At 49.8% G+C, this 24,449-nt stretch overlaps 1 protein-coding gene and 1 long non-coding RNA gene across 4 annotated transcripts; one reads left to right on the forward strand and one right to left on the reverse strand.

The window, feature by feature from the left end:
• Window positions 1-369: 369 nt before the first annotated feature.
• On the reverse strand, window positions 370-22,215 carry TFAP2A (transcription factor AP-2 alpha (activating enhancer binding protein 2 alpha)). Of its 3 annotated transcripts, none has more exons than XM_012639627.1 (7): window positions 14,354-15,154; window positions 12,688-13,122; window positions 9,562-9,613; window positions 7,225-7,456; window positions 5,195-5,313; window positions 3,164-3,305; window positions 370-1,209 (listed from the first exon to the last, which is right to left on the reverse strand). In XM_012639627.1, exons 1-7 carry the CDS (start codon window positions 14,378-14,380, stop codon window positions 921-923), a joined length of 1,296 nt encoding a protein of 431 aa, XP_012495081.1. In that variant the 5' UTR covers window positions 14,381-15,154; the 3' UTR covers window positions 370-920. The 3 variants fall into 3 exon arrangements, with proteins under 3 accessions (XP_012495081.1, XP_012495079.1, XP_012495080.1); XM_012639625.1 differs by lacking the exon at window positions 14,354-15,154 and adding an exon at window positions 17,702-17,794 and having other exon boundaries at window positions 623-1,209; XM_012639626.1 differs by lacking the exon at window positions 14,354-15,154 and adding an exon at window positions 22,183-22,215 and having other exon boundaries at window positions 921-1,209.
• LOC105806485 lies at window positions 15,100-18,928 on the forward strand. Its single transcript, XR_001137269.1, has 3 exons — window positions 15,100-15,147; window positions 17,442-17,812; window positions 18,042-18,928. It is a non-coding gene; the product is annotated as an uncharacterized LOC105806485 (long non-coding RNA).
• Window positions 22,216-24,449: the final 2,234 nt, after the last annotated feature.

Here is a 24,449-nt window from a genome sequence, read left to right on the forward strand (position 1 = left end):
AAAAAAAATCCCCCAAACCTTGGATTTCTAAATAAGTACCATGAACCACATGAAGAACTAATAGGGAAGATTCAAAACCCACTAAACAAGAGGTAAACGAGATCACCAGATAAATAAAAAAAAAGGCTTAAAACAGACTCACCATATTTACAATTCCCATTAAATTACACATAAATAAATATATACAGAGACGTGAACACTGATTCCCTTATATAACTTTGAATCGTGTTGCCAGAGAAAGTTCAAGTTGGTCGCTTTACCTTGAAGAGGAAAAACTTCTACAACTGAAGACATAACATGGAACTTCGTGTATCTGTGTTCAAGTTTATTCACAATACTGATAAAAATGTCATTATCCTTTTTGCTTTCTTTTTAAGTATGGCTACAATCTGAACTGAAGTATGTAAGGGAAGGTGGTGAATCAGTCCCATGAAGCTCATATAATTTTTTTTTTAATTTTACGTTCTTTTTTTAGAAAAAAAAAGTTTTTAAATTTTTTGTTGTCATTGATTTGTTGTTTTTGTTTGTTTGTTTGTTTTTAAAAAAAAAAAGGTTCACAAACTCGACAGAACTTTTCTTTGCTGGCTTCAAGGCCTGTTCTGTTCTCTTAGGCTCCACTTTAGGGCAAAGGGTGTTGGTGCTGACGGGGAAGTTGAGGCTGAGGTGGCAGCGGCTGCCCCACTGACAGTCGAGAGAGCAGTCCCAGAGACTCAGCAGGACCGAAGGGCAGTGGCTGCGGCAGCGGCGGCGGTGGCGGCGGCGACGGCGGCGGCAGCAGCAGCAGCAGCAGCAGTAGCAGCAGCAGAGAGGGTTGCTGATCCCGGAGCTGTCACCCGCCGGGGCAGGGGGTGGGGAGGACCGACTGGGTGGGCGCGCGAGGGCAGGTGAGGCGCGGGAGGGGGCGGGGCGGGAGGAGAGCCTCACTTTCTGTGCTTCTCCTCTTTGTCACTGCTTTTGGCGCTGTTGTCCGTGTGGCTGTTGGGGTTGCTGCTGAGGTACATTTTGTCCATGGCCTTGAGGGCCTCGGTGAGATAGTTCTGCAGGGCCGTGACCGCGGCGCACACAGCCGGGCTGCCGAAGCCGTGCGAGATGAGGTTGAAGTGGGTCAAGCAGCTCTGGATGCCGGGCTCCAGGATGGGGTTGGGCCGCGAGTTCCCCAGGGGAGATCGGTCCTGAGCCAGCAGGTCGGTGAACTCTTTGCATATCTGTCTGCAGCACAAGTGGAGCAGAGAGAGACAGACATGAGGTCCCCTTTGGGCAGCAGCGGCAGCAGAGAGAACCTCTCTCCCTGCAGTTACCTCTGCCTGGATTCGGCGGGCACCTGACATGACCCAAGGCCACAGAGACAGACAGACTGTGTGGCCACACGCTGGGAGATCCAATCACCTCTCAGTGTCCGCTGAATCATCTCTCCTTTTTTAAATGCATGGCCTTCCTACTTTCACAATTGACTCTCTCCCCACCCCCCTTCTCTCTCTCTCTCTCTCTCTCTCTCTCTCTCTCTCTCTCTCTCTCTCTCACACACACACACCCCTCAAAGATGCCAAACTTCTATCCCCACGTTTCTCCCTTACACCAAACATCCTAAACACAGGGAAATACTTCACACATTGGAAGGGAAAGAAAGAAAAGGGAAATAGACCGGAAGTGAGAAACAAGCATCTCCCCAATACCATGCAGCCATTAGCTTTCCTACTCAAAATATCACAGAGACCCTCTTCCCAGCTCCTCTAGACAGACCTCAGCAGCAGTTTGTGGAATGGAGTTTCCACTTATTCACCTTCAAATCAAATTAGGTTGAATTTGGACAGAAATGCAAAACTTTGCTTAGGATTATTTTGCCTTTAAAAAAAAGGCACAAAAAATCTGGAGTTGGAGATAAGTCAAGATAGTGTTTGAGAAGAAGAAATAGACATTTCAATTTCCCATTCCTCCTCTTTTCTCACACACCTCAAAATACAAATTCTTTAGGGAAATTGTGAATATGGATGTGCTTAGGAAGCTAAGGGAAAAAGAAAAGTTGAAATTTCAGAAAAGGTTTTGAAAAGTCACAAATACAGGCAGATGAGGCCTGCACACAGGAAGCTGTGTCCCTGAATCCGGAAGCAAGGACTAGCTGGGACCTTCCTTGGAGGGCAGCAGCCTGGCCTGGGGAGGTGGGGGGGGAGAGGAGGAAGAGTGGGGACCATTGGCTGGCTCCCCATTTCAAGGCCAGCTGATGTCCCCAGGCCAGAAACAGAGTCCCACCCAAGGCCTCAGCTTCTGCCCTCTGGTTCCATGACCTCCTGTGACATCGACTTTGATAATTAAGGGCTTCCAAACAAGCCTTTTAATTTCCAGAAAACATATCAAAACAGTCATTTTCTTTTCACACACCACCTGGAGAAGCCTATTCAGCCCAGGCACCGATGGGAATATAACTTGGGCCATTTTGAAACCTATTTGACATCTTGCCTGTAGGCTAAAACTTATGTGGGGTGTGTGTGTGTGTGTGTGTGTGTGTGGGTGTGTGTGGCACCTTCAAGGAGGGAGAAATAGAATAAGGGATTAGGGTTAAAACTAGGACAGCTTCTGGCTTGCACATTTTGCAGGCCACTGCTTAATCTTTGCCCTTGGAGAACATATTGATACGAGATGAAAACTGATAGAGGCAAGCAAGTCTGTTACCTCTTTGAGGATTTGATTCTTGTCTTTCTGAAACACTGACACAAATCTACCCTCAGCTTCAATTAAACTCCTCCTACACTGCATCCCCATACACATTAATTAAAAAAAAGAGAGAGAAGGTGGAACAGATGAGAGGAAAAAGATGGGAGCACACTAACAATCCCAGCTGTATTTCCCTTTTAATGAAGATTATGATTTACTTTATTATTATTTTTTTAAGAGACAGGGTTTCGCTCTGTTGCCCAGGCTGGTCTCAAACTCCTGGATTCAAGTGATCCTCCAGTCTCAGCCTCCAGAGTAGCTGGGACTGCAGGCGCACTCCACTTTGCCCAACATAGATTACGGTATATAAAACTTTGTTGTAACTTCAATATTTGCAGCAACAAAGCTGATTCACACAAAGGGAAAAGAGGAGAAAAGGAAGAGCAAAAATGATGATTTTTGTTTCTCTTGACAATGAGACGCCAGAGAGACCCCGCAGAGGTAAATGCCTTACTTTGTAGCCAGAAGCATGTTTTTTCTTGTCACTTGCTCATTGGGATCGGAATGTTGTCGGTTGAGAAATTCAGCTACTGCTTTGGCAGGAAATTCGGTTTCACACACGTACCCAAAGTCCCTGGCTAGGTGGACAGCTTCTCCTGGCAAGAGGTGAGAGCAGGGAGCCAGTGCAAGAGAATGAAGACTGGGAATCCAAACCTCCTCCCCATTCCCTCATTTCCTTAACCCAGATGTTGAAGGAAACACAAACTACTTGTTTTCTCATTTCATGCATTTTATTTCCTTCTCTGGAGGATCTGGTGGATGCATTTATCAGGAAAATAAACCACTTGTTTTAGAAGGCCGAGATCACTTGAAAATGTAAATCCCATCCACCAACATCCAGTCTCATCCCCTACCCTGAATGACATTTTCCCCAATTTTTTAAAAATGTTTCTTGTATTCCAAACTCACACCTATCAACACATTCATAAATGATATTCATAATTACTCCTTGAGCTTTTCTGCAGGGGAACAACTGAGGGTTTACATTTTAACTTGATCACATATAATTATCTGTTCATCCAAACCGATTAACCAAGAGGATTTGAGGGTCACTCCACTGAGTCTGTCTGTGTTGTTGATTTTCGAATCTTTGGTTTTAATTTCCTGAACCAGTTGGTTTTTACTGCAGGGCTTCCTGCCATTAGCTCCAGCTCCGGAAGAACGCATGCGCCAATTAGAGCATCAAAGCCCTCTCCGCAGAGCTTGTTTCCATAAAATGGAGCGGATCACAAACAATAACAGTTCTCCAGAAACTGCCTCCCTGCTACAGCACTCAACCCTCAAACCCAGGCTAACTCTCACGCTACACCCTAAGCCACCACTACCACTTTCTTGGCGTATAATTCTTTTGGGGTATGAATAGTGAGCGCTCCCTGTACTGTTATTATTTTTAATATAATGCCACTGTAGTTGAGTTTCTGGCACAGAACAATTGCTGATTTTTTAAACAATTATTATTATCATCTTCGACATCATTAACAAATGGAATTCATGGGATTCCTCCTCAAATACATGATTGTAAACTTTTCTTTAGTAATTTACAAAGCTAGAACTTGAATTCAAGTGTAATATATCTCCTCAAATACAAGATATAAATAAGATAAAATGCCTTCTTTAAATATAAATGCTAGTTTTAAAATCTGCCCTGTACTTTCAAATGCCTTTTTTTTTCTATCAGCATGAGACATTTACAATGGGACACAAAGAAAAACACAAGAGAGCTATCCATTCATTTCAAACTTAAGCCAGTTTTGTATCAGAAAAACTTAGGAATCTAGAGGAAGTAGGAATGTGAGTGGATTCTGGAGACAGTTTATCTAGAGCAGGGAGTGAGGACAAGGTTTGGCCTTTTGCTTTGAGGAGCTTGGAAGTGTGTATGTGTGTTAAAAACTGCCATGAGAAACTTTTTGCAATGCTTATATTTCTTTTTTCTTTCCATATTATCCAAACAATCCAAAGTCAAAAATTGCTCACTTTTCTTCCTCTCCAGGAGAGAAGCACAACTGAACATGAGATAAGGAAGCATACATTTGGAAAACAAAACCCAAAAAGGGCATATAACCCTGAGCTTTCAGGATGGTCTTAAATCAGGATGCAGGTCAAAGATTCCCAAATTAATTCAGGAAGTAATGGTCACGCATTTCTCAAACGCAGATGTCAGAATAACTTAAGTGATTTACTGCTGAGCTCTTTAAAGGAGACAGGAACTTGGACAATGTGCAGTTCTTAAATTTGTGCATTGTTGAGGTCAGAATTGGACTGAGGAGGTGTAATTTTGTGGTAGAGGGGAAGAAGGAAGAAGAACAGAAATATACGCAAACAGCTTTTTTTTTGCCATGAAAGAATTCCCTTTACTTCCGGCTATAATCTCTGGAAAGATGAAACTGCCCAATTGATACACAATACAACCAAACATCTAGCCACTAAATATTACTCCTTTTCCCAGAAGGCAGTTCCCTTCTAGTTAGCAAATGGATTCGCTTACCCTCCACTAGTGATGTGAGCAAGGTAACGTTGGCAGCTTTACGTCTCCCTGCCGGCAGATTTAATCCTATTTTGTCCAGTTTTTCTCTTAAAGATCTTCCTCCATTTTTAGACTTCGCCCTGTTTCACAAATATATTCGAGAAAGGGATTTAGAAAACATTGGGTTGCTCTGCATCACATTTTTAAAAAAAATCATTTTGAAAGCTTCCTAAAATGGGCTTTTAAAAATACAGGATAGCCCCAAGACATTTAAAGGAAGGAACCTAGGAAGAAATGGTACAGAAAGATCATAGGAGATAAATGCTTGTTAAACTGTAAAGCACTCCCCCCTTCAGCTATTATTGCAACTTTTGTGGCAGGTTGAAAGGTTTTGATTTCCCAACTCTCTAAAGAAGAACCACAAACAAACAAACACAGCTCTGATCTCTAGGGTTTGAGGTATTCTTGAGTTCAACTGATTATTGTATATTTTCCCTGCTGTTACAATCACACAAATCCCAATGGGGTCTTTAAATTGTCTTTGCAAGATCGGCTGTTAGGTTGTTCAGAGTAACCAAAGTTATCATCACTCTCACATTTCTTGCTCTGGCTTTAGTTCCAATGGGAAATTCATTTCACCAACTGTTTACATGCCATGTCACCAGCCTAACTGGAAATGTCAAAGGCTGATATCAGCCTTCAAAAATTTCACTGATTTCAGAGACAATGGAGGCGGTTCTAAACAGATGTCTAAATAGACTCCAATAATCAGAAAGTGGTTAAGATAAATTGTTTAAATAAAACAGCAAATTAATTAATTTCAGATTTTATTCCCTACTCAAGTGCTCTTTAATTGTGTGGATTAGATTATACTCCCCTAGGTAAACAGTCTCCAATATTGGGGATGGGGGAAGGGGAGGAAAAAGCAGAGGGCAGAGAAAAGATCTGTGTCAGTGAAAGATTACAAAGGGAGAGCAGAAATGACTGTGAAGGAGGAAGATTAAGATGGTTGATGTTAAAACCTTCCAAAAAATGATCTTTATAGGAGTTGTATGGGGTGTACCTAGCAGAGTGGAACTGTTGGTGCATAAATAAATAGATAAATGAATAAAAGGAAAAACAATGAAGTTCTTGGTTTTATTTAAGGAGAAAGAGGAAAAGAAGAAGAAACATATCATCCGGGTAAGTTCAACAGAAGCCCCACAACTCACAATGAGTGGAATCCTAGGAGGCGGAAGCCCACAGCAGGCAGAAACCTGCCCTGAGGGAAGGTGCTTTACCTTGCTGACCCGTATAAAATCTTATCTACTAAATGAATCATTCAGACCTTGCAGGGATAAGGTAAGAATTCTTGGCTAGGTATGTAACAGATGCATTCATTGGTAGCGACTACATAATGCACGTAAACGTGCCCGCGCCCAGCCTAGCACACATCAGGGGCCCAAATGGTAAACTGGAAACATCAAATGCGAGCGCCTCCAGCATGGGGGTCTTGAGGTGACAGTGACTAAGGGGCACGGCGTGCGAACTCAAAAAGAAACCATTCTCTTCCTTTGGTTTAAAGCCATTCGACTAAGAACCTACACAAGGAACGGCCAGTTGCTGCCAGAGACCCTACACAGAGGTAAGGCAAAGCGAAGAGCCTGAGAGGAGCTTTTCCTAGGCTTGCAAGGTGCGCGCAGAGAGAAAAGGCGGCTGCACGGCGCCCCATGGCTGCCACCGCCGGGACTGAGCCCGCGGCGGAGCGAGCTGCGCGTGCGCGCGGAGGGGGCGCGAAGGACGCGGCAAGCGCACGGCCGCGGACAGAGCGCGCACCAGAAATCCGGAGCGCGCGGAAAGGCGTCGGAGAGCGCAGGCGCGCGCCACCTCGCCCCGCCCCCAGATTCCACCCACTCAGCTCTACGCTCTTCTCCCCGCCTCTTTCTTTTCCCGCGAAGGAAGGGCCGCGGCGCGACGCTTGTTTGCTCTGCGGCCGCCGCCGCCGCCCCGGCGCAGGCGCAATGTGTCCCCCGGCCGCGGGGCGGGGCGGGCGGGGCCGTGCCGGGCCTCACCTCCGGAGCACTCCGCCCAGCAACGACGCGTTGAGACACTCGGGTGGTGAGAGGCGCCGCTGCACTTCCGCCACCGTGACCTTGTACTTCGAGGTGGAGCTGAGGAGCGAGAGGCGACCCGGAACTGAACAGAAGACTTCGTTGGGGTTCACTACGCCGCCGAAGAGGTTGTCCTTGTTAATAGGGATGGCGGAGACGGCATTGCTGTTGGACTTGGACAGGGACACGGGGCCTGCGGAGACAGACGGGGAGGCTGCGTGTGGGCGTCAAGGATCCCCCCGAGTCCTACCCTACCTCGGCCCTTGCCCCAGGGCCGGCTCCAAGGCTTGGGCCGCAGCTGCCGCTTTTCTTCCCGTCCAGCTCTGAAATTCTGTAGCTTTTTCTCGCACGTTCTAACTTCCCTTCTAGTCCGTGCTCTACTCCCTCCCTCGGAATCGAGCCTCTGCCTCACCCGGCGGCGAGGAGGCGGCCCGCCCCGCCCCCAGCCAGGCCGGCCTGCGTTTCTGCCTTGACCCTTTCCTCTTCGCCAAGGATGCTGTCTAGAGATGGGTGATAAAATTGTGACCCCTTTGACTCTGAGCATCCGAGCGAAGTGGGCCCCAGGCAGGATGCAGGAGCACGGGTTTAGTGTGCAGAGGAGGGGGTTACATTTGCAGAGCGAGAGCAAGTTATGTGTACTTCGGGGGTTTTGCGGGGTGAGACGTTTAGTGTTGGGAAAAATTGCTTCAAAGACCTATTATTAAAATCAGTCAACAGTTTAGATGGCTAAAGCAGCTTGTAAATGAGCCTTTCAGTTGTGGCACCAAGCTGGGAAGTGGCGGATTCTGTTGTGGATTCACATCGCACATGTCCCATCTTGATAAATAGGGCCTTTCCTATGTTCAATTTTGAAAAAGACTCAGTTTCGGAGATCCATTCCAAGCTCAGTTTTGAACTGGGGGTTGGGGAATGAGGAACAGGCCTACTGTAGAATACAGCAATGTGCCCTTTTGTTGAGCAAATACTTAATGGTCTCTCTCCGCTTAGGCGCCTTCTTTGGGAAGGGGGGATGGATATATTCTTCCTAGTTAAAACCCTAAGCTCTTTATTGTTGGACCCACCATTGTTAGAAAAAAATTCAAGACCAGCAGAAAGTATACTAATGCCTTGCATTTCTCAACACCAATGTAATTCAGAGGCATTCACAACCCATTTAAGTACAGTATGCATTTGTATTTTAAAATTCCACTTGGAGAGACATATAATATGCACACATTCTCATCACAGGCTCCTCATGCGTTCTTTAATGGGGATATTCTAGACGTGAGGAAGTGGGGGGCTCTAGGTTTTGGATAGATGACTTGTGACATTAATAGCTCTGGGGAGGCTAATAGAGACAATAGGAGTTAAACGAACTCTTGAGAGATTACTAATAAAAGAGCCAATTATCATGTCGACTTGGAAAGAGCATCTCTTAAGATTTATCCCTTGCACATCTAATTTGACGTGACAAAGTCTTCACAGATGCAAAAATGAAACTTTAAACTAGCTAACAATATACTGATTGGGGTTAGAAATGAGAACAGTTTTATATAGCATCGTCCTCTGGTGGTGCCTAGGATCCTGAAATGTAACATCGCCACCATAACCAAAAAAAAAAAAGCCGCTACCAGGAGTGAATAGCAATTAATTCAGTAAACTTTATTTCTACTCGCTAAACAGAATACAAATTACGAATCCATCCAAATCACTTGACACTTTTCTAACAATTTCTGCTCTGAACAAGTATGCTAATAATCCTGATATCTTCATGATGCTAATTTTAACCAAAGTTAAATTTTTGTTAACCTAATTCACAAAGTTTTGAAACCCTTAAACTGAAACAGCTAACAAGAAACTAAATTGAAGAACATGAAAGGGTTTTTTCCTCTGATAAAGAGTGCCTTTATCATCTGTCCCTATATTAATATTATATTATTTGTACTATTTTAGTATTATATACTTCTTAACCCTCATGGCCTTAACTCCACTTCACACAATGGATTAACTAAATCTGTTTCAAAATTGAAATGCTGTTTCCAAATCAGCTCAACTATTGCACATTTCATGTGTTTGTCCAAATATCATTAAACTAAATTAAGTGGTCAAATCATGAGTCAGAACAAAGCTAGCCTATTGCCATTACCAACATACTGAAAGCCCGATTATTTAAGCATTGCTATTCTATGCCTATCTATTTGCTAATTCTGAGCCTTTAGGAAATCCTATTTGAAAAAAATAAATACAGCTCTGCAAGTTCTTTTTAAATAGCACTCTGCCTGTAAGGACATGCTTGGAATGCAGAAGGAAATGGCTTACCTTTCTTAATTACAGTTTGATCTGGGATGTTAATACCCGGGTCTTCTACATGCTGCAACAAAAGGATACACATGGATGTAAGTGTATAATCAAAACAAAAGGAAATGAATATTCCCTGCAAGATGGGGGGAGGGAAAGGCGTAGAATTGAAATTCCCCCTCCTGTATGATGACATTTATACATAAACATCTCTTCTTGGCTTATTGGAATTTGGGGCTTTGCAACTCAAGAGGTTTCACTGAACATCCATGTCCAATTTCTCCTGCCCCCAGCAAATAATCTATGTTTGAAGGGGGAGGGGTGGGGAATACAACTTTCTTTGGAAATTAAATCAAGTTTAGGAGCACCTAATCTTTCTCACAGTCAGATCAACATTTAGAAATGCACCTAGCTTTAGTTTGGTGCCTCAATGGCTTTGGACTTCAGCAATTTAGGTGTTCAGGCAGCAAAAGCCAGAGAAACACAATAGAAATGACAGGGGCGGGAGTAATAGGAGGGTGTTGGAAAACGTTTAGGTGGCATAATAAGGAGCAAACGCATATACACACACCTTTACTTATGGAAATCTCCAAATAAATTTTTTAAAAGACTGCTGCCTAAGCCGGCAGGAATATGAAAATGATCAAAAACAAAAAACCTCTGAGGTTGCTTTCCTGTTGTCCAGCAGCAGGTTTGTAGGTGTGGGTTGTTTTTCCTTTTTTTTTTTCTTTTACAGATGGATGGGTATACGTGCACACTAGAGTCAAACGTGATTAGAAAGTAAAATGAAATCATGTTTTCTAATGCAGAAACTGACAGGCAATATAATGTCTGGCTGTGTTTACAAATTAGCACCAGGGCTGCTGAGATAGAAGATTTTGCAATCGTTACCAAACACAGGCATTACCATTTAAAAAACTATTACTTCCTTCTCTAGTCTTTGTCCAACAATAATACTGATCTGAACATTTTCCATTCTGTCTTGGATTTATGCTCCTGTTAATTGTGCCTGATCGCAATGATTCCGGGTGGATGGTACTAAGTTGCTTTATTACAGGTTTTATTATACTCAATGCTCTCATTTGTAACTTGCCTAAAGTGCTTCAGGATTTAAGTATAATTAAATTGAGAAATGTTCAGAAATGACTACTGCTGCAGTTCTTGTGTTTTAACTATATGGGGAAATATGATCCCTTTATGCATGCACCCTAAACCCATAAAGTAAATGTAGTGTGGCATAATACTTTTATTTGTGTTATTTCTAGACCTTGTCCATACAGGGAAGACTGTTAAGTTTAAAACCCTACTGAGATATTAATGATTAAATAATTTTCACTATTGATTTGATTTTTTTAAATATTTAGAAGTCATTCTTATTGAAGGTTAACTGTTGCAGCAATGGAAAAAAATGAAAACAACCTTTTTCTTGACCCAAATTCCTTTGAAAGAATTTTTTTTTCTTAAAAGGTGGGGGAGGGAGAGGGAAGAGCAGCACTGAATTTTCTTGTTTTTATTTAATCTTTTGGTGGATTTTTCCTACTGACCAATTTCACCACAGAGTGATTATACAGGTGTTAAGAATTCACACCAGCCACCTTGGAATTTTTGCAAAGCAGAGCAATTCTAATTCACTGTAGTTCAAGAAGCTTGCAACATTATTTTGCAATTGAATTATTTCCAATGGACAGGCAAAGAAAACAATTCAGAGACTCTTTGGGAAAGGGAACTAAAATGATCATAACTTCCAGTTCTTTTTTAAATTGCTCTGTTACAAATTATTGCTCCTCTCATTTTATTTCCAAAAAATTCACTATCGGTTTATAAGGCCATGTAAGTGTGATGGAGCTCTCTCTCTCACACAAACTCACACACACACACATCTTACTAAACCTTATACTGCTTACTAGCAACCTTACTAAACCTACTTTCCTACTTTCCATGCAAGGGCTGCTAAACAGAACCAACAAATTTCAGTGATTAACTGGGCTAAATGAGAGATGTGATAAATTTTCTATTTTCCTATGGAACTTAAAGTTTTAAATTCACCGAGCAAGCAGGTAAGTTCATCTGACCATTTTCCTTACAATCTCATGTAGTAATCATTAAACTGTCAACGGACATACTGCTGCAATATTTGATGCAGTAATTTGAAATAGCATTTTAACAAAAATCACATCCAGATACATTTCCTCTCCGAAGAAAAGCAGCTTTAACAGAAGCCTTTACAGCTTTAATAAAATTATTGGCTTGCTCTAATTCCATTTCAGTAAGGTTGTGAGGAAACCATAAATACATAGAATTGAAGCAGAGATGCCGGTTTAAGTTTGATTTCAGAAAGTGTTTTCAAATTATCAATAGCCTGGTTTGCATTGTAAATAGTAAATGTGCTAATGCCATGCTTATTTAGAAATCATTTTAAACTGCATTTATTGATAACTGAATTAGAACTCGACATATTACCCAACAGTCTCAAAACAATTTAATATGGGGTGTAGCAGGTTCTGATAGGCTTTGGGAACCCAGCTAATGATTTATGAGGTCACCACTCAGCACCCCTAGGAAGAGAAGAAGGCTGCATTTTAATGTCCCCCTGCTTGGATTTGCTACTTACTTTAATCATAATAGGGTGTATGCATAACTTTTAGATTTCACTGGTGCTTATAAAATCTGGTTGAAATGATCTTCTTAGTATGTCTTTTACACTTTCTTTTACATTTCGAGGGCATTTAATGAGCTCTTTTGGTTGAATTTAACATCTTTCCCAGAAGGAGAAATCCCCACGCCAGACTCAGCGGTAGAATTAGATCCTCTCGCAATTGAAACAGTTTACTGTCGTTGAGAGGGGAAGATATTGTTAATAGTGACATTCGTCTGATTTATTTCTGTGTTGGTGGAAATGGTAATGCAGGCATTGTTTGAGGGAGCTCCAGGAACCATTGTTTTGGAGGCAGGGCTCGAAGCTACTTTTTTAATTTCTTAATTTGGTCGTCTATGTGACTCCTCAAAACGCCCCCCCCCATAAAATAAAATGTTTTTAAAAGAAGGTATCATTGGGCAAAACCCAGGCCCGCCGGCCGTAAGTTTCCGATCTCTTCTCTGCGGGTAGGTGAGCAGCGTTCCCTCCCACACGGCCCGCCGGCCTCTTACCGGGACATCCTCGATGGCGTGAGGTAAGGAGTGGATCGGGAGGTCTCCGAGTCCTGAGCCAAGCCCGTGTGGGCCGTGCAGGAGGTCCTCGTGCCGCCGGTAGTCCCTGCGAGGATCCAGGCCCGACAGCTGGTGGGGCAGCCCCCGGTGCGTGTGCAGGAGCCCAGACTCCTGGCTCTGCCTCTGGCCGGGCCAGCCTGGATGCTGCGGCTGCGGCTGGGCATGCAGGGGGTTCAGGCTGTAGGGGTCGTTGACGTGGGAGTAAGGATCTTGCGACTGGGGGTAGATAGGCTGATAGGGTGGGGGGAAGTAGGGGGGCTGGAAGTCTGCATTGGGGGTGTGGGACAGCGGCGGGGCGCTCGTGTAGGGAGATTGACCTACAGTGCCCAGCTGGGGCAACCGCGCCGTCCCGTTGCTGGTGCCGTCGTGACGGTCCTAGAGGAGCGAGAGGAAGGGGAAAGAGCAAGACATCAGGCGTCGAGTTACAGCTCCACGTAAAATCCACTCGGCAAGCCTGCGTCGGAAATCGCCCGCTCCCGCCGTCAGGCCGCCGAAAAAAAACCAGTTCTAAGTTGTTCATTTCAGAAAATATCCCAGAGGTGAAACAGGCCCTTCTAAAAACGCAGAGGAATTAGATTGTGTAAACGTAGGGGCACAAGAGATTTTCCCTAGGCGTTTCTTTCAAAGGGGGGAAAAGATAGAAAAAGGTCTGGAATACAGCCGGTTAAACTGCGGCGTGAAACCTCTCGTAAGCCAAATGAAAGTTCCTTAAATATTGAACAGCAGAAGCGGCCTTTTCTTTTCCCCTGGACTGGAACCTGTCTGCCACTGCGTTATTGTTTACCTTCTTTCATTTATTTGGAGGGAAAAAATCATAAACGTTCTTCAAAGACTATTACCGTTTCATGACTATTTAAATAAAAACATATTTCGCAGAGGGGCTGTAACGAAAACGCACGTTTAAATTACCAGCTTAAAGAAGGTTTTAACTGCAGGATCGGGGGTCTGTCTTTTTCGCTTCCTCAGTTAAGAGCCTTTTTCTCGACAGAGTAGATTTAGGATATGGATGAGAAGAGGGGGACATCAAGTCAAGGTTTAAAATATAAAGATTCAGCCTCACTGGGTTTAAAAGAGAAAGGTGCACCCCGGGGCGGAGGCCCCCGCCCCTTTCACCCCAGCCCCAAAGGGCAGAAGAAACGCCTGACTTTGTGTTCCTCTATTGCAATTCGCTTGCAAAACAAGCGAACTGAGTTGATTTCAGGGAATGCGAACCTTCGGAGGTTCAGCCGCAGGCCCCAAGGGTAGGGGACACACCGGGCTACGCTTTTCCTGCAGACAGATTAAGCATCAAATGTTGAGAACATCTCGGGAACAAGTGAAGACTCAAGGAAATAAAGATGAACGCGGCGAGAAACACGCCTTGGGAAGCAGCGGCGAGGTAGGTCTGCGTGCGCCGGGAGGGCGAGCGGGGACTGGGGGTGGCAAGGCATTGGGTTTAGGGATGGAAAAGAGCGAGATAAAGGAGGAAAGGGGGGAAATGCAAAGGGAGGGGGTGTCCTGAAGGAAACCTGGGCGTGAAACCCGAAGTCTCAGGCAGCTCCGCGGCACCAGGTTTCCAGAACAGAATTCCTAAGGAAACAGGGATGGGGGTGGGGGTGGGACTCACCATAGCTGAAAAACTGTGAACTAACATCTGCGAAGAGTCTGGGGTAACGAGTCAGGGTGGAAAAAAACAAGCAAGCCTGGAGCGCCCGGCTGCCCCGCCGCCCGAGCGCGCCCCACACAAAAGGCGCCGAGAGCCCCGCGCCACCCAGGACTCCGGTCACGGCGCCGACGCTCCCCCGAGAGCGGGAGCCCGGCTCGGATCCATCCGAACTTGAACCGCCGATTCGCGCGGCGCCTTCAGCTGGTCGAGCCCACGGTCTCTATCCTGCCGTGACTGGTTATGATTCAAAGTTCTTTAAAAAATGAAGAACCCCAAAAAAGGAAAAAGTGGTGTCAGTGTGTGTGTGTGTGTGCGTGTTCCTTAATCCGTGTCTCCCCCTCTTTCCTTAGCGGCGGCTTCGCTCGAGCTTCTAATAACCGCGCCGGGCAGCGTTCCTGGAGCCTCCTAATAGCAGATATTCATGACTATTAATATTACACGAATACTTAATAAGGGAAGAATGCCTGGAAATCGAGCGTGAAGCGGAGAGGCAACTCGCGCCGGAGCCGGCTCTCAATGCAGTCCATTGACGGGAGTCTCAGTGTAGCAAATCGGAGGTGGGGAGCGGGAGCGCCAGAGACAAAAAGCGGGCGAGAGAGGGAGCGGGCGAGCGCGCGGGGGGCCGCGGCGCGGCGTCTGGCGAATCACAGGGAAGGGGCAACATTTTAAAAGGTTGCAGGGCATGCAAAAGTGAAAGAGAAAGAGGGAGAGAGGGAGACCGAGGGAGAGAGCGCAGAGAGGGAGAATGTGCCTGCGTGCGTGTGTGAGAAAGAAAGTGTGGGCGAGGGAGAGGAGCCGGGAGTGGGGAGAGGGGAGGGAGGAAGGAGGGAGAGCCCGGGAGGAGGAAGGGAGGGAGGGAGGGAGGGAGGAAGGGAGGGGGAGGAGGAGGGGGCCGAGCCGGCGCGCAGGGAGGGGGAGGCCGCGGGGGAGGAGGAAGGGGAGAGGAAGCGAGCGCGGACAATCAGACCTAAAAGGCTGGGGCAGACCTCGGGATGCGGCGGGGGTCGTGCGTAGCGGGCAGGAGCTGCTGGGGACCGCGTCTGCACGTTCATCCGGCTCTCCGCGCGGGAGGCGCGTCCCGGCCCTCTCCGGCCGCGGGCTCCTCCGCTCCGCAGCCGGGCCTGGGACTCGGGACTCGGCTGCCCGCTGCCGCGCGGCTCCTCCATGACCCGGCGCCCCGCCCGGGACCGGCCCGCCCGCTCCGCTGGCCCTCTCCTCGCCCTCCTCTTGAGCTTCCCTCGGACACTGGGGCCGTGCGCTCCGCGGCCGCTGCTGCTCTGCCCTCCGCTCTCCCGGGCGGGGAATCCAGGAGAGGGAGCCGGGATGCGGCCCGGGCGCGCACAGACGCGAGGCGGCCCAACCCGGGCGCCGCTGGCACGGGCTCCCCGCTGCCCGCACAAACCCGTCCGACTGGCTGAGCCACTCCCGCCCGACGCCTCCCCAGATGACACGGCTAGCTCTCCCGGCGCGCCGCCGCTGCCAGTCTGCCCGCCGGGTTGTCAGAACAAGCGGCTCCTCGCCTCCTGCGTGTCCCTGCAGAGCCCGGGCACAATTAGACTGCCCCAAGCCAGCTCGGAAACCCGAAATCCCCGCTCGGCCGCTTGCCAGCCACGGCCGCCAAAGTTGTTGAAACAGCCTTGACTTTATTCGTCTCTCCCTCTCCTTTCTCATCTTTTTAGGCGTCGCTCACACACACGTTCACACGCGCCCCCACAGGGTCCCTCTGGGGGAGCAAGTTCACCCCTCTCACTCCCTCCTCCGTCCCGTCGGCGTCTAGAGCCCGCGGAGGTTCGGACCCCGCCCGCCCGGGGCGCCTGCACCTGGAGCTGGGTTTCGGCCTCTGCGAAAGTGAAATGCCCGAGCCGCGGCCCAAAGCCCAAAAGGGTACTTTGTGAATTGTCCTAGGAGACTCAGTTTCATTCCGACTTGACCGAACCACTCCCCACTCCCCAGCTTCAAAAACAAAGCGACAGATCTGACGTGGGGTCCCTGAGCCCCTCCCCATGCGCGACAGGAGCCCCCAGAGAAGCACCGGTACCCATGGGATGTCACCCGGTGCCCCGTCTACGGGGGGAGGGGTGGAGGCGAAAAGGGGGTGGAGGACCTGAAAGGAGAAAGATTTAAAATAAAATAATCTAAAGAAGGAAGAGGAGGGAGCGAGTGACACATCGTTCACATAAACCCGGTTTCTGATTTCAAGGGAAGTCAAGACCCCCACCGCTGCGCCCGCACTCAGACCTCTCTGCCTAACATTCCCAGCTCCAAATGCTAAAAAAGAAAAAAATACAGCAAAAGTCGAAACTGTCATCTATTTATTTAGGTAATCTTCTGCTTTCCCCCCAGTCTCTGCCACAGACTCATTTCAGTACGACTGTAGCCGTTCCCAGCGCCTCCTGCGGGCGGACGGGTCGCGCGAGGGCCTCCCTGGCTGCCCTAAGAAGTCGAGCTCTGGCGACTCTGGGTTTTAAAATGGGTTCCAAGGAGGCGCGCTCTATCTGCCCAGCGGGCTCGCGGCACCGAAGGTGGTCTGCAGCCGCGCCAGTATTCCCACGGTGGCTCTGGGCGGGTGCAGGGGCTGGTGCTCCGGAACCCAGCCTCCAGCAGGCTGCACGCAGCACACACACACCCCACACACACCCCATGGGGTGCTTGAACCCTGTGGCTCAGAGGTAGAAGCTGCTTAGAACTTCTTGCAAAGCTGGAGCGAGCCCCGCAACCGGAATCAGTACCCCGAAGTTGAACCCGCTTACAGGGAGTTGCAATCCAGCTCAGAGCAAAGTGTGCCGTCCCTTCTCCAAATCCGGGAAGAGAACCTCTTTAGAAAGAAAAGAAGAAGGGAAAGAAAAAATGAATGAATCAATAGAAGAGGGACTAACTAGTAAAGATCAGAAAGGAAGTTGAAGAGGAAAAAGGGTTTTTCTCTTTCCTTTCTCTTTCTGGTGACTTGGGCCCTCACAGTCTAGCTGAAGAGACACGCGGAGTGCACAGGCGCGTGCCAATTGCCAGCAATTGCTTCAAAAACCCTGGCTCGCCTCTACTCCACTCTTAGTCACAGCCAAAATTGATCAGAAAAAGGGGTAAAGTAGGACATGGCTTCGAGGAGGGAAACAAAAGAAGGGAGCGTCTCAACGTTCTCCCTCTGCAGCTTCTCCCCTGCGTTTCTCGGGCGAATCAGAGGGGCAGGCGCTGCTCTGCGGAAAGTTTGTCCCACCCGCGTTTCGCAGCTGGCTACGAGGAGAGGAGGAGGAGAGGGAGGGTCGAGCTCCGAGTCTGCGGCTGCAAGGATGATTGAGCCGGCGCTGCTCTTACCTCGCAGTCCTCGTACTTGATATTATCCGTCAGTTTCCAAAGCATTTTCATGGATCGCCGTGAACCGATAAGTCCCTCTCCGCCTCACACCCAAGTGGAGCTACTCTCTGGGTAAGCGCAAAGAGCCGGCTGCCGGCGGTGAACGCAGGAGGAGGAGGAGGAGAAGGACGAGGAGGAGGAGGAGGAGGAGGAAAAGGAGGAGGAGGGCGAGGAAGAGGAGGAGGGCGAGGAGGAAGAGGAGGGCGAGGAGGAGGAGGGCGAGGAGGAGGAGAGAAGGGAAAGAGCTCCCGTGTGCGCTCGGAGATCTCCCTCTAATGGTAGAAACTTTTCCCTTTTCCAGCTCTTTACCAACAGCCTAATCGCCTCATTAGCATATCAACAATAGTCCAATTGCTCGCCAGTACCACAATCTGCCGCTGGCCCTTCCAATCCAGGTATAAAGGCCTCTCCAAGCCGCGAACTTGCTACTAGAGCGCGCGCCGGCTTGCCAGCTAACGAGACCTTCCCCGAGCTCCTCCGCACGTCCCTGCCCCCGCGCCGCCCCCCACCCTCAGCCCAATTCCGCCCCACTCCCCTTGCTCTCTTTCTCTCCGCTTCCTTTTCGCCAGAAATGCCCTCTGCTTAAGCCCAGCACTGTGCGAGGTCTGAGCGGCCACGCCTGGGGCCCGGCTTCTAGCATTTCTCTCTCTCTTACCCCTGCCGCCACTATCCGAGCTGCCCTTTTGGCCCCGTGCAATTTTATTAGAAATCATTATCCCTCTCGCAATTAAACATAACCACCAAACCAAGACCGGCGAAGTCACTCCAGGATTTTTGCCCAACAAGAGATCGCCTCCGCTCGCGGCAGCCACCCCCTCCGGCCGCAGCGCCTTGGGAGTTTTATTGGCTTTGCGCTTTCCCCCAGGTTGGAGATTCTGCCCAAGGGCTTCGGTCGCTCGGCTGGGGTTTGAGATCCCTTAATTGCGGCGTGTAAAATAAAAGTTGTACCCTAAAGAGGTTACTTGCTCCGGGGGTTAAGTGATTTTCCTCCCGTCTGTGTGAAGCCAGGGCCGACTGACGATTCAACCTGGTGTTCGGGCTAAGGTTTCCTAGGTGAGACGTGGACAAGAATACAGAAGTCCTGTGGAGACGCACAACCACTTTTGGAGTTGAGCCGAAATACAGACGTGTGCGCCTGCAAGTCTAGATACCGCCTCATGCGTGCATCAAAATAAATCACTGGGAACCAACTCTTAGCTGTGTTAATCTGCTCCAGTTTTCCCAAGATTCCGCTTTTTAATTAAAGCAGGAAGAGTTCCTTCATGATTTGGTGATGTTACTAACGCGGGCGCGCTCGCGGCGCAGAGCCTGGCTGACGCGGAACCGGAAGGCCCGGGAGCCACCCCCTCGTCCAGGTTGGCCAGTCCAGGCTCTCCGGCTCCATACAGGGGCCTGCTCGCTCCTTCGGGGCTTTTCCCCCTTTTGTTTGAGCGATTTTTTTAAAATAAGAAAAAAAAAAAAGAGAGATCTAATGTGATACTTTAAAATACAGAGTAATTGATTTTTTCTAACTGAGCTTCCCTCATTTATTCTCCAGAAAAGTTTCCATCGTCCTTTGCTCCTAGTTAAATACTTCAAACTCCCTAAAACACTAGATCTTGCCTCAAATTTGCTCTAGGAAGGACCTCTGATTCACTGGGGCCTGTTTCTCCAGGCTTACCAGATTTCCACAGTGCATCCCTGGAAAGGGATGAAAGATGTTGTAAATCCCAGTGCTCCCTAACAGGTGGAAGGCAGATAGGAGGAGGAAGAAACCCCCTCTCCCCCAACATATACGCTCCACCCAAAGCTGTAGAAGGAAATCTCCCTTTAGAAGACCTCAGCAAATTCCCCAAGCCAAGAAGAGTAGTAGGCCAAAGGCCTTGGAAAAGCTAGGGAGAAGCTAGAGCTGGCAAGGGGCTTCGGAGCTGGAGGGACATCCTCCCTATGCTCTGGGCACTTCCTTTCCCTACCTGAAGGTGAGCACAATCCCTTGGCGGAACCGGGCTCAAGGCTTGGTGCCGCCCTCCGCCCAGAAAATGGTCAATTTCCAGGGCCAGACCCTGGCTGCCTGCCCTGCTGCCGACAGCGCATTGGGTGGAAATCAGAAGCTGAGCCCAGAGCATGGACACCTTCCCAACAGAGGCCACAGTCTGAGTGTGACCTATAGGCCAATTCCAAGGCCTGACAGCATGGGTTTTTAATACACGGTAAGCATCGCCACAGTGTGCTAAGGGAACTCTAAGTTTCACTTTCTTTTCTTCTGTTTTTCCGCTGGTGTTGAAGTCCCTCCAACCCCATCTCAACCCTCCTCTCCTTGTCCTGACTGCCCCTCGCCCAAAAGATCGCTAGCTCCACTTGGGCCAGGGCGGCCAAACTGTTGTTGTATTCCCGCCGAGGGCGCCATTGAGGTGTAGATTGAGACCTGGGAGCTCTGTGCCGCCACCTGCAGTGTGGGCGCTGATGAAAGGCCTGAGTCGCCCCTGGAGCCAGCTAAGCAGCGTTTGTGTGAGCATCTTTACTACGATAAGTCGCTTCATTGCATGTCAATGCTCCGGTCCAGCCAGAACCCCAGGCTAGCAGCGCCAGGCCTGGGGTTAGGGGCTGGAGATCCAGGCCTGACGTGAGGGCGTAGAAAGGGCGCAGAAGAGCATTTGTGTGAGAGAGACGTACACCAAGAGAAAGAGACAGCGAGGGGCCAGAATGACTATTTTTTCCGATTGTCACTGCCCAGTGGGAGCCTGGAGCCCAACAGGCCCAGCCCAGCGGAGCGGATCCGGCCCCTCCGGGGCCCAAATCCGCTGGCCCCACCCAAGATCCAGGCCTCCCGCCACTTGCCCAACTGTGAGCCCGCAGGAGCCAGGCAGGCGGCTCCCTCCTTCCCTCTCCATGCCTCAACCTCCCAGCTTTAAAGTCTCAGTCGGACCCCCTGGAGGCCCAGTCCCAGGCAGAACCTGCAGGCGCCTTTTCACCACCTGGGAATTCTGCCACGAAATTCACCTGGGTTTAAGGAGAAAATCCCAAAGACTGCTACCAAAGGACTCTCCAAACCTTCAGCCTCCACAGAAGAGAGTTAGGAAAGGCCTTGAGCCCGCTGGGTCGGGGAGGGAAAGGTATGGATTCCCAGGATTTGTGTTTGGTGTGGAATTTGCATCCTGAAACCACAAAATTAGTCTAATCTTGGGGATGAAACTGCATTTAGTGAGGTTTAAATGCAAGGAAGGGTATATAAATAGCTCAATTTTAAAAGTGATAAGTACAAGGAAAAAAATCCCCAAATGCAAAACACCTTCCCTTCTCCTACTCCAGGGAGCCTAGTGAAGATGGGACTTCTCTGAACTTTTTACTTTCAATGCCCTAAATCTGAAACAAGAGAAAGGACTGGCCTAGAAGTAACAGGGCCTCGATTTTTCTTTGGGAAGCTCAGGGCATTTGGGTCAAACAGTCCCGCATGCTTTTGGGCACACGGACTCTTGCCCTGACCAGGCCTCCCTTGGCTGGGGCAAAACAGAGCCTGCAATTCCCATTATGCAATTGGAGACAGGACAGAGGCTGATACCCTCACCAGCCTGGCCAGAGCTGCCCTGTTTCCCCTAGGGAGAACGCCTGGAAGTTGGAAGGAGAGCGCTGGACAAATGCTTCTGTGGCCGGGGTCGAGTCCGGGGCTCAGGAAGAACAGGACCCAAGCCTAGTGAGCCCTGTGGTGCCTGCGGCCTAGAAGGGCCAAATTTGGCAGGCATTGGTTTTGGCAAATTCGGGACCCCTCAACACCCATCATTCACACATACACCTCGTTCTTAGCCCAAGCAGCGAAAACCTACTTCAGGAAGCAGACTGAGTGGGTAGCTAAACTTTGGGCAAACTCTTTTAAGTATATCCCAAAGGAACATGCCCACCGCCGTGACCTGGCCAACCGGACCCCCTTGCATTCTCCACACACTCTTGGTCCCCAAAGCCTGCAGACACCAAAAGAGACAGGTGCACCGGAACCCCACCCCAACGCGGAATTCAGGGGTCTAGGGCGAGGCCGAAGGCACAGCGAGCAGGGAACCTTCGCCGCCGCGCACCGCAGCCCCAGCCCTGCGCCCTCCCCCTTCTTGAATTAGTCATCCACCCAAGTTTCTACTTGAGGTGGGAGGGGGTGGGGAAAACGGCTGGAGCACAAACCACAAATGACCCCCCCAGGCCACCTGTGGAGCGTGCGCCGGACTTTCCCCGGCGCGGGGCCCCGAAGGCGCCACGCTTTGCCCCCAGCGCACGGCCACTGCCTGCGCTCGTTTTTCCTGTCTCTGTTCTCTCCCGGGAGCTCTCCTGGGAGCTGCCAGATGCGCTTCACCTACGACTCCCCTGCCCTGGGCCACCGCGCTTCCTCCCCTCCACTGTACCCCACCCCCGCCACGTTCGGCCCCCTCCCCCACTCCACCCCCGCCCACCTCAACCCTAGCCAAGGCAAACCCCCATACCTGCCAGTCCCCCATTTTGGCAAGTATGGACATCGCAGCTCGGCGCTCCTGGCGACTGGTCCCCGCCGGGCATGGGCTGGAGGGCTCGGCCAGGCTCGCTCCCTGGAATCGCCTAGGCAAATCGTCCTTTTTTACCTGCTCACCAAAATCTCACCTGGTCATAAAGAGCTGGGTTGCTACCTGCCGACGCATGCGCGCTGGCCCAGGAATTCACTCCGCCAGCTGCAGTCCCAGCACCTCGCGGAGCTGACCTGGGAAGTGATGGATTTATAGCCGCGGCAATCTCGCCATCAGCTCCAGCTTTTCCCGACAGCCCCAACCCGCTTTCCCGGTCAGTCCCTGGCCTGGGAACCGAAGCGGACTGACTGCTGGAGTGTGCTGGGTGCCATGCGAGCGTGAGTGTGTTTTCGCATTCACGTGGTGGGGGCATCCACGTGCTCATCCCACGGCTTCCTCCCCTCGGAACTTTTGGGTTGGGGGAGTCTCCACCGCAGGGTGAGGGTCGGAGGTTGGGGAATTGCAAGACCCAGGCAAGGGACAGACCGACAGTCCCGCGCACCTGGACACATGCAGTGGGGCCGAGTCGTCGTCTCCACATCCCCACCCGCCCACGAGGCTCAGGGAACTGTCAGCCTTAGCGGATCCGAGTCTGCTACCCCCAGGGCTGCTTTGGCGTTGGATTCCAGATGAAGTGTTGCTCAATAGGTGAAGACGTTCATGATTCTGTGTCATCTCTGGTTTTTAGGTATAGTCTCCTCCCACATAGAGAGCAAAACAACCTACACGTATACACACCCTCTCACACTCTCTCACTCATACTCTTAACGCTTCTGTATAAAACTCTGCCCCTTCTTCCCACTTTCCAAATTCACTGCCCTTCCCCTACTCGTCTGGGGCTTCCTAGGTCTTTATCTTTTCCATTAAAAACTTTTAAAGGGAGAATTGGGGCGTTGATGGCTCTGGGATGGGCAACTGAGGTTTGGGTTGGGGTTTGCTTTCCCATGACAGATAAAATCACTCAAGTGATTTCAGCGCTGCTTCTAATTAGAGGGGAGCTTTAAAAGAAGCCACAGGATTTGGGGCTCCCGAGAAGCTCACCTCTTCAGGAGTCACACCTGGCCCAGAGGGAGGCGAGGGCGAGATTCGCCTCAGGCCACACTCACCCGGAGACAGTGCCAGCCCCATTCCGGCGGCCACGAGATCGGATTGTCCTGGGCTTGGGCCCGGGGCGTCGTGGACAGACCCAGTTACCCTCCCAGGCTGCGGTCGCGGGAACTTCAAGATGAACAAAGAGCTGGTTTCAAATCGTCTTCTCTGACATGTCAGGCAAATGTGTGTAAAAGGTCATCTCCTCGCTGCGGAGTACAGAAGACGTGTTTCTGACACCAAAACCTTCCCCTTCTAACCCCAGGCCATGCCCAAGCGGCTTTGCACCTTCCCGGTGTTCCCAGGAGTAGGGTGGTGACGGCTCTTGGTGGAGTCCCCGAATAACTTCAGCATTTTCATCGTCCCTGGGCTGCGGCGCCGTCACCCCCGTACCGATTCTTCGGTTGATTTGAAACTTTCTTGGACCTGCCTAGAACCTTGCTCAACAAGTTTGGGGTTTTTTTTGGCGGAGGAGGGGGAGTGCGTGGGTGGGTTTTTGTTTTGTTTTGGAGAGAATTTAAATAAATTAAATGGCGTTTTTAACACATAAGCGTGTACACTGCACCTTCCCCAGCTTTCTCCAGACTGTCCAAACAGAGCGGTGAAAACTTAACTTTTCAGAGGCCAAGACGCACGCGGAGGGAGCGCCTGCAGCTCTCCGGAATTCTGGCGGGGGGCGCCGTGCTCTCAAAACGAGCAGTGGCTTCAGGTCTCGAGGGCCCCGCCTCTCCCGCGTGCGGGTAAAACGCTAGCTGGAGGCCACCGCAGGCCCGCGGGGTGGGCCAGGCTGAGCCCGGGAGGGGCGGGCGGGGTGTGCCAGGGCCAGCGTGGGACGCGAGGATCCCCATCTCTAGCCTCCGTACTTTGGAGGGGGTGTGCGGGAAGCGGGAGGCAAAGCTGTGGGTGGGGTAAAGCGCGAAACCAAGCCGCCGCGCACGGCTGGGTGCGAGCGGACGAGGGGAGTTGGGAGGGAAACAGCCTAGGCCTCAGGAGAGAGGGCCCGCGGTACCTGTTCACACGCTGGGGGCAGGAGGAGATGTGGGAGAGAGGTGGAGGGAGGAGGAATTCTGCCTGGAGCTAGAATTTAGACTTGGAATAAGACCACATGAGGTCCACACTCA

Source organism: Propithecus coquereli, unplaced genomic scaffold, assembly GCF_000956105.1.
Source record: "Propithecus coquereli isolate 6110/MARCELLA unplaced genomic scaffold, Pcoq_1.0 Scaffold141, whole genome shotgun sequence".
Lineage (NCBI taxonomy): Eukaryota > Metazoa > Chordata > Mammalia > Primates > Indriidae > Propithecus > Propithecus coquereli.